Here is a 15,118-nt window from a genome sequence, read left to right as displayed (position 1 = left end):
GGCCCACACATCGCCTTTTATTTTCTCAGCTAAATACTTTGAATATTTTTGACATTCATAAACTCATCAAAGCTTTATTTATGTATAATTTCAGTATTAACAACATGCCGTCTAATTTTTCAAATTACTTCGTTAAAAATATGGCCATCCATAGTTATTCCACTCGTTCATCCCATTGTTTTCGTCCTGCAATATTCAAATATGATTTGGCTAGAAACACTATTAGGAGGCAGGGTCCATTGCTTTGGAATTCTATCCCCGACGTAATCAAATTGGCTTTGTCTCCTAATTCTTTTAAACGCAACTATAAAGATTACTTAATTTCTTCATACTCATAGATATATTGTATTCAGAATTGTATCATAATATTGTAAGTTGTACTTAAGTTAACATAATATACATAATTCTATCCCTCTCCATTTTCCTTAAATGCCATTGCCAACGTCTTTGTCTGTCTGCACTAGTACTGTCAGTCTGCCGTTTTTCACCCCCGTCTTTGTCTGTTGTTTGTAGGCGTCTTTTCGTTTTTGCACTGAGGGCAATCGCGTCTTTCGAGCTTTGCTCTTGTGATTGTCCTACCATCCTTTTCTCTATATTTTGTTACCTATATGATATGATGATGGTGAAATAAACTTGAACTTGAGCAATTGCGGCGTACTATGAACGGACCTAGACTGCGGAACTCAGTCTTCAATGATAGTCAGTAATTAAACTTTTGGTCGTTACATGACTATCATTTGAAGACTGAGTTCTTATGATACATCTTCCGAGGAGCAGTTTCAGACAATAGCTCGGGATTATAGGGGCAGAGGTTATCTTTTGAATTCATTCATGACCACTAAAGCATAGTCACACCTGTCAAGGACACTCAGCGTGAATTCAAAGACCATGTCACTCGCCACAAAAGAATGTCAAAGGTCATAAGACACCATTTTGGTGTACTTCCGCGCCTCGGAATATGATGCTTAAAGTCTATGACTGGAAAGGACCTTATGAAGGACTGAAACTGGGGACCTTTGTGTATCGACTAAAACTGAATCTGTTAATTCTATCCACTTAGTTTAATTAATCACTTTCAAATAATCTCTAAAACAGAAGTCATCATGACACTGAACGGTGGATCACTCCGTAATATATTTGAAGACATTGATCACTACAACAAAGCATTCCTGTATAATGACAAGGTTGGTGACAGGATCGGTACGATGCAGAGATGGTGTCAATCTGTATTCACCAAAGACATCATGCCAAAGCTCAATGTCAAGATTGCAGAGGGACGGCAGCCCGGGGACGGCAGCTGCGTACTCTGGGTGTTGGAAGCGGCTCAGGTGAATTATAATACCGTAAAACCTCGTCTACAAGCATATTTAGTTATTTTGATAAAAGCTAAATTAATACCAAACAGGCGTAAACATGCCAATATAATAGAGTGGTCTTACAATAATACTTGTTTGTATATGCTGGGATCTGTTATTTATTTGCTCAACATCCATAATGGCGCCTGGATAAATTTAGCTTTTATCAGAAGCACTTCATATGCTTGTAGACGAGGTTTTACGGTAGTCTATTACCTCATTGTCAAAGGGGATCAATCTAACAAATACATCGTATACCCTTATAGTATAGTCACCAGAGGGGGTTCCCATGCACCGAGTGCTTTTTTTTTTCTAACTTACATTTTTGTAATCCTGAAGGTGTCTAGTAAATGAATTTTGATGTTCCCAAAATTAAATATTGTCCCATGGGGTTCATTTGGCGGCCATCTTAGATTCCGACAAAATTCAATTAAATTGACATAACTTTTGAACTAGACATCATAGGAAGACCAATGACCCCCATTTTTCGGGATAATATGGACATGAGCAATCAATTAAAAGGGTTATTTTCATGATTTAAACATGTTGGATACATTAAAATGCAAAATATTATGTCCCATGGCGTTCATTTGGCGGCCATCTTGGATTCCAACAAAATTCAATGAAATTGACATAACTTTTGAACTAGACATCATAGAAAGACCAAGTGACGCCATTTTTCGGGATAATGTGGACATGAGCAATCAATTAAAAGGGTTATTTTCATGATTTAAACATGTTGGATACATTAAAATGCAAAATATTACTAAAAATAGTATCTTCAAGGCATACTCGTCTGTATATAATAGGAGCCTTTTTGGTACATTGAGAAGGATATTTTGATGTTATTGATTTATTTACTATTTTCTCTTCTAGGTGCATGACTTAACTTATTATTAGCTAGAACTGGTGTTAGTGAACTAAAAATCGTAGCATAGTTATAGTGAAGTGGTGGATAATCATGCCAAAACGCAAGGGTGATAAAGGTACCGAGTCAGACTCACTGCAGAAATGTCCACCTGTAAATTGTATTTTACATGTGAGTGGTATTGAGCATCTAGATTAGACGCCGCTCAGTAAAGTAAGTGGCTCCGCCACTGACAAGCTGGCTCAGCTACATGACATTTGCGATAAAAGACACATTGAACCTCATGATTCACCCTATCGCATGGATGATGTCTGTAATCACATTCCGGAGAGTCTTGCTGGTGTAGATTTATATAGAAACAATTGGATATCATCGAGGCTGCTACCACAACTTTACTGAAAATCAATATCGTTTGAAATGTAGTGCAGGAACTAAGCTTCAACATCACAATCCTCTCGTAACCGTAAATTACAATTATCAACTGTCATATGCGACTGTTCCCTCCAGAATGTATCTTTTGTGAAAGACTGGAAATGAAAGTGTCTGGAAAGACTGAGAGATGCATCAAATTCCCAGCATTCAAGGACAAAGACGGAGCATTTAAGGAGCCTAATTGGAAACAGATTGAGCCTCGGGCACTAGAACTAGGACTACACCGCCTTCATAGCATGGTGCAAGGTGAGGACCTGTTTGCAAGAGAGGCGAATTTCCACTATTCCTGTCGCGATTCTTTCAACACGAAGTACACAACTTACCTGCGTGATGAAGCGAAAGCGACAATTGAAACAGAGCAGGATCGTAAAGCTGCTGCACATCTGCTGGCATTCACTGTTGTCCTTGATTCCATTCAAGACCGAGTTGTTGGGCAGAAGGAGGTTATGTTACTTACATCGCTGAGTCTTCTGTACAATCATACAAGAGTTTTAAATAAGTGGCTTCCCCAATCCAGAGTACAGAAGTGACCGACTTGAGAACCATGATATTCATGACTCGATCACCTTTGCCAAGTTTTACCTGGGTGACAAAGGCTATATCACCTACAACCTGGTCTACGGCGCCATCACCACCAAACCCTGGGACAGGCTGCTTCTCCCCACTGCTTCCCGTGTAAATGACCAGACACGATATTCTTTGAGATGCATGTTGAGTACATTTCGCTATTTATCATGGGCGGAGTGAACACGATTCCCTCAGGAAATTTGGGCCCGACTTGACTACAGATATGAACAGCAGCCATGGTCTCGGGTATATCTACGCTCGTAGAGAGGGAGAGTCCGATCCTAGTTAGTAGTGGTATCAAACCCGGGTTTCACATCTTGTATCATTATCCCACCAGTGCTGTTCACCACGTCTGGCCCATGAATATTTGTCATTGTTTTGTTTAGATTGTCCCATTCGAGATGAAACGCATCCTTTCCCTCGTCGGTAATGATCTGCGGAGTTAGGGATGTGGAGACCTCATCAAGATCCTTGGCCAGCACTGTCTCAAGTTCCAAGGCGAAGTTATATGTCTCAGTGTCACAGTTATATCCAGCTTACTGAGAATAGTGGCGAGTTGTTTGCTTCTGTAGAGGTGCCGGATGATAGTGCAGAGCAGTATGTGCTTTGGTAGTTTCCAGTCACCGCGTCTGCGACAGAGATGCTGCCGCTGTAGACCAGGTTGTTGGTGATATACCCTTTGTCACCTAGATGAAATTGGGCATAGGCGATCGAATGTGGTTCTCAAGTAGGACCTTCAGCTTCTCATTCGCCTCTCTTGCAAAGAGGTCCTCACCTAGCACCATGCTATGTAGACGATGTAGTCCTAGTTCTAGTGACAGCTAGAAGAGAAAATAGTAAATTAATCAATAACATCAAAATATCCTTCTCAATGTACCAAAAAGAGCTCCTATTATATACAGACGAGTATGCCTTGAAGATACTATTTTTAGTAATATTTTGCATTTTAATGTATCCAACATGTTTAAATCATGAAAATAACCCTTTTAATTGATTGCTCATGTCCACATTATCCCGAAAAATGGCGTCATTTGTCTTTATATGATGTCTAGTTCAAAAGTTATGTCAATTTCATTGAATTTTGTCGGAATCCAAGATGGCCGCCAAATGAACGCCATGGGACATAATATTTGCATTTTAATGTATCCAACATGTTTAAATCATGAAAATAACCCTTTTAATTGATTGCTCATGTCCACATTGTCCCGAAAAATGGGGTCATTTGTCTTTCTATGATGTCTAGTTCAAAAGTTATGTCAATTTAATTGAATTTTGTCGGAATCCAAGATGGCCGCCAAATGAACCCCATGGGACAATATTTAATTTTGGGAACATCAAAATTCATTTACTAGACACCTTCAGGATTACAAAAATGTAAGTTAGAAAAAAAAAGCACTCGGTGCATGGGAACCGCCTCTGGTGACTATACGAAAAAAAAAAAAAAGCGCAGTGATTTATAGTGCGCTACGCACAGGCACAACGCCTACACGTTGATCCACAAGCCTCAGCACACTTTACAGGTTGTCGCTGACCACTACGGCCCCACATCACTCCATAAACCATTTAACAACTATTCAGGGACTTTGCTGCTTCAAGAGCGCACACCCTAGACATTCCACCAATAGCCATCGCAACCAGGATCAGCTCCCCGAGTTTCGTACGGGTTACAACGAGACAATTAGCAGTAAGTTCCTTGTCCAAGGGAATTTCAAGCTAACTCAATTTTTCCACGAGAGCGTAATAGGCACCGCCAGGGTTCGAACCCGCAACCTCTCGCACCATAGTCGAACGCCTTATCGATTGAGCTAACTTGACTGCTACGGTTGGTCTGAACCCTGGAATTATGGAAACTTTCGGGCCTCATAACTTCTAAATTGTTGGTCTAAAGTATATAAAAGTATACATATTTAGAATGGCAAAGACTTGATAAGTTCATCTGTGAGGTCAAATTTGGGCCAAAATGCCATTTCTGGCCCAAAATCCCAAAAATAACGGTTTTTGGCCCACTTCTTTTTCGTGCATCCTAACAAAAAAATTCTTGGGCCAATTTTTTTTATATTAATTTTAAAAAACTAGATCAAAATATCTAGGACCCGCTTTTTTCATTTTTTTGAATTTTGACCAATTTCACCAAAAATATTTGAAATTTAATCGGGCTTTTTTATGATTTTTTGAAAAATCTGCATTTTTGACCATTTTTGTTGCAAATTTCTCAAAGTTGGTCGAAATTCAAAAAAAAAAAAAAAAACGGGTCCTAGATATTTTGATTTGGTTTTAAAAATTAATAAATAATAACTTATCATTCAGTCTTTGCCATTCTAAATATGTATACTTTTATATACTTTAGACCAACAATTTAGAAGTTATAAGGCCCGAAAGTTTCCATAATTCCAGGGTTCAGACCAACCTTAAAGCATATAACCAATGACATACCATTTCTGCTTCTAAACTACATATAACCCAACACAAAAAGAGAGCCCTCGCTTATGTAGGTACTAGTCTAATCCGCCATACATCTTAACCTACGCATGCAGCCATTGAGCTATAATCTGATACCACATTTGAAGCCGAACCCTAAAATTGACAAAGATTGATACAAGTATATGAAAGTTAGTGCGTTTTTAAAAGTTGCAAATATAGCTGCGTCATATACTATAATATTTGCGACCAATATATAGATATGGGTATCTTCTATCAAATGTGATACCAAAATAAGTACACAATAATTTTCACAATAAATAAAAAATTCAAACTATGACACTTGCTGATATGGTAACTAGAATCGTGTGAAATAGGGGTTAAGCACGTTTGCTTCCTATATGTGACCTGGCAGCACAAATGACTAAATTCCCTAAATTGTATTCTGAGTTACAGTGTAAAATGTGTACGAAGGTCGTATTCATCGGTAACTTAATCTGGCCCGACATCTGTCTCATTTTAATAGTCAAAAACTAATCAATAATCCTATTGTTGAAATGGATAATAAGCTTCTACCTTAGATGGCTATAGAACTTTTAATAGCTCTGGTCTTTGTTTGCTTTTGCTAAATCCTGTCCAAGTGGTGGGTTACCAGGCATTGTATTTTGTACAGGTATGCATAACCAACAATTAACAATGAGAGAACTTTCTTAAACCTCGTTGACTTGGGGATGATTTGAAATGACCGCCAATTATGACTGTTTGATATTTATTGCCAGCAATGTGGAAAAAGAGACACATGTAAAAACGTAAAAGCTATAATTTTGTTGAAGGAGCAAAGTTTAACAAACCATAACCCCGCTTCTGGATATCGTTTGAAGTCAAATGATATACCATATTTAAGTTTATGATGTTTATTTTTAAACACGAAATGAAACAAAATTGACCGGGGGGAGAATTTACGGCTCATTCACCGTGAACGGTCACATATTATGCTTTTTTTTAAATCCATTGCAGGCGAATTGGAGTGTCATATTCTGAAACAACTACTGCAAAAGTACCCGTGCATCGATAATGACATAGTTGAACCATCGGTTGAGCTTTCCGCCAAGTATAAAAACTATGTGTCAGCGAACGCTGCAGATTTGAAAGGAATTGACTGTCACTGGTATGAATTACTGCTCGAAGACTATCAACAGAAGCGAGAGAAAGATGGAGATTCGTCTAAGTTTCATTTGATCAGTGCCATCCAATCTTTGTATTACTTCGACGATCTTGGCAAGTGTTTGGATGACCTATATGGATTGCTGCATGAAGGCGGAATGCTGATGATTGTGTTAACGACAGGTAAGACCGGACTTGTCGGACATCTCCCATTCACCCGTGCGTGGTGAATTGACTACGTAATAATCCCACACTCAAGGGTATAGTCCAACTACACGTATCCACTCATTTCGAAAGCCGTATCTTGCTAAATAAATGTATTTAGGTCAAAATATGACAATTAATATTGATTTGAATAATTATGTTATCTTCATATTTCATGCAAAAAATTTATTAAAAAAATAAATAAATACGACGGGGTACCAATGTAATTCCAACCAACCATGTTACTGTTTCGTAGTGAATCAAGGCTATGGATGGCGGCGTGCTACCATTCATACTACAGTTCATTCATAAACATATCAAACTCACTCGATAGTATCGACCGTATTCGAGCCAAATTTGGACACCACCCGGGTATTTTGCCTTCATGTACCAGTACCATGCAATATTCATAAATATACCAATATAATGCCCATATTTGGCAAACCATTACACAAATATTATACACAAGTACACATTTTTTGACACGGAAAACAGTTAGCTTCTCTTTTGATGTTTACTGAGGTATGGAGAGTGTGGACTTCAACACGTAAAATTGGGAAGGCTATTTAGCATAGGGTTAGTTTCCGATACACTATGGAGCAAGGAAAGTGGTTGTTTGCATTGTAAATACACTATTAAATCACGGCGAGATGTAAATCGGGTGACGTGATGATGTTACAGCTCATTAGAGTTTGTCACTCGGTCTATTACAACTTATTGTAATGGTAAACCAGGGACAGATAAGTTATGCATGGGAAGGAAATGTCATTCACATATCCAGGTTAACGACCCTGATCACTGGTTGGATAACTGTAATAGTATGGCCTGTTATGTGGAGGTGGAATACGGGTGGTCCTGTGGACTTTTATAAACAAATTTCAAAATTATTTCAAAGGCCCTTTCAAATGTAAATATCATCCCATACCCATGTCCCCTTGTTTTCTGGTAACGTTTAAAGGAGCATGATTCATTGTTCTTTTCTGTTTTCTATCTTATATTGAGGTCTAAAGCAATACCGTAAGTTTCCGAATATTAAGTTGTATTGCTAAAAAAAAAAAGCAAAAAGCAAAAAACACACACAAAAAAACAAAAAAAAAAAAACAAAACAGTGTCTATACTCTTATAGAAACTGACTGCGAGTTACATGCTTGGGATTCATGTTCAGGTTTTGGCCTGGGGACACTCCCAATTTGGAGGGGCTATTAAGACGCCCCTTTTCAGCGTCGCTGTCACCCAAAGACCCCATATTTTTTTTACGAACACATGCTCTGTCTCAGTCCTGAAGACCCCTATTTTTCCATTTAGTCTGACTGTCATCAAAAGACCCTTACAAGTTCACTTTGAACAGCAACTTTCATTAATCACTGATTATGTTACTTATTTTGAAAAACAAAGAAATTTCAAGCCATTCAGAACTAGAAAATTTAGAAATTGATGCTTGAGGTTTCTGTGGCGCTGTTTCGACACTCACCTAAAGGTTCAATTTAAAAAAAAAAGTCAGGTTCTCCGCCAATGACCCCATATTTTGTTACATTTTGCATTTTGCAAGTGCCTCCCCCGGTTTTATGGCTCTCTTTAAGCTTCTATATACACGGGACCGACGGCTTTAATATTGATCTTTATTTTCGATTTTATTTTACTACACTTTTTCATCTCAGATACAAGTGCCGGTGGCAACCTTATGAAAGAGTTTCCTATACTGGGTTCCAAGGCGAGTTTTGAGTACTCCGATGTTAATGCTAGCCACGTTCGACGTCATTTTGATAACGCAGGTATACACCACTACGACTACGATGTCCCAATCCGTATTGAGATAACCGATTGCTTTGCTGAGAATCCTTCGCCTGAATCAGATTTGCTCTTAGATTTCGCATCACACTGCATTAACTTTAGGAAGACAAGTGACGACGAGCTCAGGAACAGTTTCCTTAAGTTTCTTGGAAGCGATAAATGTACAGAGAAACGGGCTGGTGGGAGACTGTTTTATAAAGGTGATTGGGGTGTTACAGTGATTGTTAAGTGATTATATTATTCATTAAAGATTCTTATCATCTATTTATATAAAAATATTATTGCACTCCGCGCCCATGCAATAGTCCCTTTTCCATTGCACTCACTCGCAGCTACCATGGCAACGCTGGCAGACGCGAGCGTTTATCGCTCACGGAGACTACCCCGACTCTCCAATTAGGCCTATAGGTATATGGGTGTCGCTTCTATTTTGTTTTTTCTGGTGATTTTAAGTAGAAGAAAAAGAATCTTTATATGAGTTACATAAAACAAATAATATTGATTGTTTTTATTCGTTCAATGGAAAGAATATTTTCATGAGGTGAAATATGAACTGTTCCATTCAACTCGGCAAAGTCTCGTTGAATGGAACAGTCCATATTTCACCTCATGAAAATATTTTACCATTGTACTCAAAACATTCAATATTTTGTATAATATTGCTAGGGTTAATTCGGAAGACAAGTAACGACGAGCTCAGAAACAGTTTCCTTAAATTTCTTTGAGGCGATTAATGTACAGAGAAACGCGCTGATGGGCAACTGTTTTATAAAGGTGATTGGGGTGTTAATGTTATTTTTAAGTGATTATATTGCTAGGATTTCTGTGATTTCTCTCTCAAAGCCATATTGTAATAAATCTATAAAAATGGATTAGTATTTCTTTTTCATAAAATGTTAGCTTGTAATATACATATGTTCCTTTTAAATTTTGACCCGAACAACTGAGGTAAAGCAAAGAAAATTGGAATTTACTACCATCGCCAATGCGTGTTAATACGTCGTCCACGCTACGGTACGATCCTTTGGTGTGTGTGTGTCACCGTCCCGCACGCCGTTAACATACTGTATTATAGACATCGCGTACGTGTTCGACTAATATTTCCATTGTAATAATATTATTAAACACGTCTTTTTCAGACAGGTTTATTCAAAATCTCGGATTTTCACAAAACTGCAGCACCTAAGGTCTTGATTTTTGCAGGGTATATTAGTTTACTACCGTACATTACAATCGTGTAAGGGAATTAAAATAAATATCGAGGGCGTCCTACTCAGCAAATGTTACAATATGGCTTTAAATCAAGCTTTTTTTTTGGTATATTAACGCATAAACCAAACATAACCGACGTGGTTGAGGAATATTATCAGATATCCCATATTTTTGGAATTTTGACAATCAATTGACCGCTCCGTTTTTGAAATAAAGGAACTTACGAGACTACCTCATTTTCAATCCTAAAGCAGTCTGTAGACTTTTTATTAGACGTACAATATTGTATGTAATATATCTACGTTATTTAATCTATTGCCATTTTATTCCAAGTAATGTTTAAGTTCTAACGAATGTTTGATGACGTAAAATCGATAATATATTTCTACCAGATATTTATACGTAACATATTATCGATTTTACGTCATCAAACATTCGTTAGAACTTAAACATTACTGGAAATAGAATGGCAATAGATTAAATAACGTAGATATGTTACATACAATATTGTACGTCTAAAGCGCTCCACAGACTCCGAGTATTAGACGTACAATATTGTATGCAACATATCTACGTTATTTAATCTATTGCCATTCTATTTCCAGTAATGTTTAAGTTCTAACGAATGTTTGATGACGAAAAATCGATAATATGTTACATATAATATCTAGTAGAAATATATTATAGATTTTACGTCATCAAACATTGCTGGAAATAGAATACATGTCAATGATATTTATTTATTTATTTATTTATTTATTTATTTATTTATTTATTTATTTATTTATTTATTTATTTATTCATTTATTCATTTATTTATTTATTTATTTATTTATTTATTTATTTATTTATTTATTTATTTATTTATTTATTATTTATTTATTTATTTATTTATTTATTTATGCCTATTTATTTATTTATTTATGCCTACTTATTTATCTATCTATTTATTTATCTATTTTAATTTTCGATTGATTATTTGAACGACGTGATAATTCAATGGGCAGATTGCTCGATTGCTAATATATTTGTTGGACTTGTATTTGAAATGACATCATACATAAGTAGGCATATTGATTTATTCTGTCAAGCATTATCAAGGATTAATATCACAGGTTGTAGTGCAGATAGGAAGTTGGTTTAGTGGTATTATCCGGGCTTCAGAACCGAGAACTGCCCATGCCTAATTTTTTTAAAGACTAGGAATATTACTGCAGTAAGTTTACTTGGCGCGCGACCTCAGTTATTCATTTTCTGATGGATGTGCCTCTTACAGACACCCTCCCTCTGGAATTCAAACCACGGTTCGCTCTTTTCACATCCCTTAAAGGTTACAATAGGTCAAAATTATGACAATCGTAGTCTCAAACCTGGCCAAAGGAAAATACTCATAAGGACTACAATTGGGCAATCATTGGTCTCGGCATTTGAGAGGATGGGGTAACTTGCCAAGCCCTCCCCCTATCGGTACGCCTCTGACCTCCATTGATTCACCTTGTTTGAATAATAAATACTTAGACCTAACAAAATACAATTTGTATCCGTCTTCAAATAAAAACAATGGTCAATCACGTCACAATTTTCGAGATGCAGATTGGCAAAGAAATAGAACTTTCTTTCAATAAGTTTGATCTTACAATCAATTATTAGTAGACTCGGAATTTGGGGGTTTTTTTTTTTGGGGGGGGGGGCAGCTTGTAATCAAACCACTGACCTTCTCAATTGAATACCTGAGTGGAAGAAGGGCCCAACTCCATCAAAAAAATTAATATTTGGAAAAAGTTTTATAGACAGAATGTTTTCATCTTCAGGGGACCTTTAATACATGAACATACAATATTACATACATTCGAAATTATATGATGTTTCCATGGCAACGGCACAGGTCTTAATACCAGCTGGAGTTGGGCCCTTCTTCCTCTAATATACTGCGAATACCAGTTCCGTAAGCAGATGTGTTATAAATAGCTACAGAAAATTGATAATTATCCATTAATTGCACAACTAGAAGCATGTAATATGCTAGCAAGAATGTTTAAAGGGACCTTTAATACATGAACATACAATATACATACATTCGAAATTATATGATGTTTCCATGGCAACGGCACAGGTCTTAATACCAGCTGGAGTTGGGCCCTTCTTCCTCTAATATACTGCGAATACCAGTTCCGTAAGCAGATGTGTTATAAATAGCTACAGAAAATTGATAATTATCCATTAATTGCACAAGTAGAAGCATGTAATATGCTAGCAAGAATGTTTATTGTTGTGAAAAGCAGATTTCATGGATGAACAAAATTCCTCTTTAATCCAATAGTTGTGGAAGAAGGGCCCAACTCCATGGAGTTGGGCCTTTCTTCCATGAAAACCATGATTAAGTTTACGTGGAAGACTATTTAGAGAGTGGATTTTGGCATATCTTTCACACACAAGGAAAAACAGTCTGCTGGCAATAAAATGTTGGGTGTAACTCAAAAAATTGGAGTTGGGCCCTTCTTCCACTCAGGTATTCAATTGTAATTTCCCCGGGGTTAGAGGCGAAACTTATTACGCCATGTTCTAGAAACTTATATGTATTCGTATATTGAACAAAATAAAATAGGTGCTTTAATTCATATTCGAAATTATTGTTTCTGCGTTTTTGGTCACGATTCTGTAGAATGATCACGATCACAAAAGTGTCACATCGCAGTGAACCAAAATGACAACGAAGTACTAGTACCAAGTTTTGTGATGACGGCAAAATTTTCGTTTTTGCCGGGGGGGGCACTTCAATATGAAATGGATATAGGTGTAGGGCTGACACTATCACAGTAAGGGGCATTCGGTGAGTATTGGTGAGAGCAAAATGTAAAAAATATTGGGTCTTTGGGTGAGAGCATGACCTATTTTTTTAATGGAACCTTTGGGTGAGAGCCGAAACACAGAACACAGAAACCTCTAACATTGAATTTCTACTTCCAAATGGCTTCAAATTTCTTTGTTTTTTCAAAATAAGTAACAAAATCAGTGATAAATGAAAATTGCTGTTCAAATTGAAAAAAAAAATCAGATCTGGGTGACAGATCAAAATGGAAAAATAAGGGGTCTTCGGGTGACAGAGCATGAGTTCGTAAACAAATATGGTGTCTTTGGGTGACAGCGACGCTGCTAAAGGGGTCTTAACAGCCCTATATACGCGTCACCTCCAAAGTGGGAGTGAAACCCCCCATCCCCCGAGAATTTATGGTTGAACTAAAACATCAATATCTTCCACTTATAAACTAAAAACTTGGTTCAATCATGGTTCAACTATCCATGAAAAGTTGACAAATCGGTTGACCGTGAGTGCTTCCTTCCTTAATTACTTCGTACACACATATATAGATGTGAAGTAAAACAAACACAGAAGGAAGAAAAGTACAATAAACTTACATTGTTTAAGGGCTGGGAGAGCGACATTTTCACGTATTTTCTGTGGGATCTGAGAGTACATCAGACATATGGAATCGCATTTGGAATACGATAAAAATTCATTCCGATATAAAATAATTTTCAATTTTTGAAATTCGTGATATAATACACATTTCATGGCAAATGATTAAAAATTGAAGCCCGCGAGCTGGACCATTGTTAAAAAGTGAGTTATGCTAAAAATCTTAAAACCAGAAAAACGATTTGGGCACTTTTCCTATGAGGGTGACAAAAATGTATGTTTTTTTGCTGAACCATGACATGGTATCAGCCTATATTGGTGTGTGTTACTTGCTTACTAACTAAGTAACTAAGAATTAATTAAATAATCAATCAATCAATAAATCAATAAATCAATAAATAATAAATTAATCAATCAATCACACCCCTATAAAAAAATACTCACGCCCGTAATAAATCATGTCCGCAAATATGTGTAAAAGTGCCCTCCCCTTATAAGATTATATTAAAAATTATTTCCTTTTCATATAGCTTTATATATCAAAATGCCAAGAGGGCATGACCCCTTAAGGGATCTGATATTAACGTTTAGCGACGTTTTCACGTATTTTTTGTGGGAGCTGAGAGTACACCAGAACTATCGAATTGCATTCTGAATACGATCACGAGGAATGTCCTTCTGATATCAAATAATTTTGATTTTGTGAGATTCGCGATATAATACAAATTTTATGACAACTTATTCAAATTTGATATTTTTTAATTTTGATATTTAACAGTCCTCGAAGTAAACTTTATAAATCTAATGATATGTACTTAAAGTGTATGTAGCTGGGATGAAAAGCCGACGGTCAATTGAAAATTTTGACCTTTCATATTGGAGATATACATTTTTTTCCCAACAAGACCTAAATTTTGGGTGTTTTGGGGAACAAAATCCATATCTTTAATACAAAAGGTCAACATTTTCAATTGATCGTCGGCTTTTCATCCCAGCTACATACACTTTAAGTACACATCATTAGATTTATAAAGTTTACTTCGAGGACTGTTAAATATCAAAAATGTCAATTTTTAATCATTTGCCATAAAATGTGTATTATATCGGAAATTTCACAAATTCAAAATTATTTGATATCAGAAGGACATTCTTCGTATTTAGAATGCAATTCAATATGTCTGATGTGCTCTCATTTCCCACAAAAAATACTGTCCAAACGTTCATACCCCACCCCTTAAGGTGTCAAATGATAGAGAACAAAGTCTCCTCTAACCCGGCTGAAGCCACATTGTTAAGCTATGGTGTGGTAACCGCTCTAGTTTTTTTTTTTTTTTTTTTTTGCGCGGAAGTAATATTTTTAGACAGATTATAATCAACAGCGGTGATAAATCAGGCAATTCAGGAAACATTTAACTTATAGAGAATTCCTTAATGTCGATCTTGTTACCAGTGAACCGTTGAATCAGAAAAGCTAAACAAATTCCTCATGAAATAATTTTATATTTGTAAGAATTGTAGGTGTACTAACATAGCTATAGGCCTATATACTAACAAACATAATACGTATTAATATCGTCTTATAGGGTATAAAACGTTCAAAATAACATTCGGAAAACATTAATTTTTGAAAACATCATACAAAACATTGTAGCATAATTTTATTGTGTTGACAAATTATTCTGCAAAAAC

The 15,118-nt window shown here is 36.4% G+C and overlaps 1 protein-coding gene across 1 annotated transcript; it reads left to right on the top strand.

The window, feature by feature from the left end:
- The first annotated feature begins 1,213 nt into the window (after positions 1 to 1,213).
- On the top strand, positions 1,214 to 10,281 carry LOC140140582 (histamine N-methyltransferase-like). Its single transcript, XM_072162338.1, has 3 exons — positions 1,214 to 1,328; positions 6,658 to 6,987; positions 8,667 to 10,281. Exons 1-3 carry the CDS (start codon positions 1,214 to 1,216, stop codon positions 9,029 to 9,031), a joined length of 810 nt encoding a protein of 269 aa, XP_072018439.1. The 3' UTR covers positions 9,032 to 10,281.
- Positions 10,282 to 15,118: the final 4,837 nt, after the last annotated feature.

The sequence above is a fragment of the Amphiura filiformis genome, chromosome 19, assembly GCF_039555335.1.
Source record: "Amphiura filiformis chromosome 19, Afil_fr2py, whole genome shotgun sequence".
NCBI classification, from domain to species: Eukaryota; Metazoa; Echinodermata; class Ophiuroidea; order Amphilepidida; family Amphiuridae; genus Amphiura; species Amphiura filiformis.
This window is presented reverse-complemented; position numbering and strand designations above follow the sequence as displayed.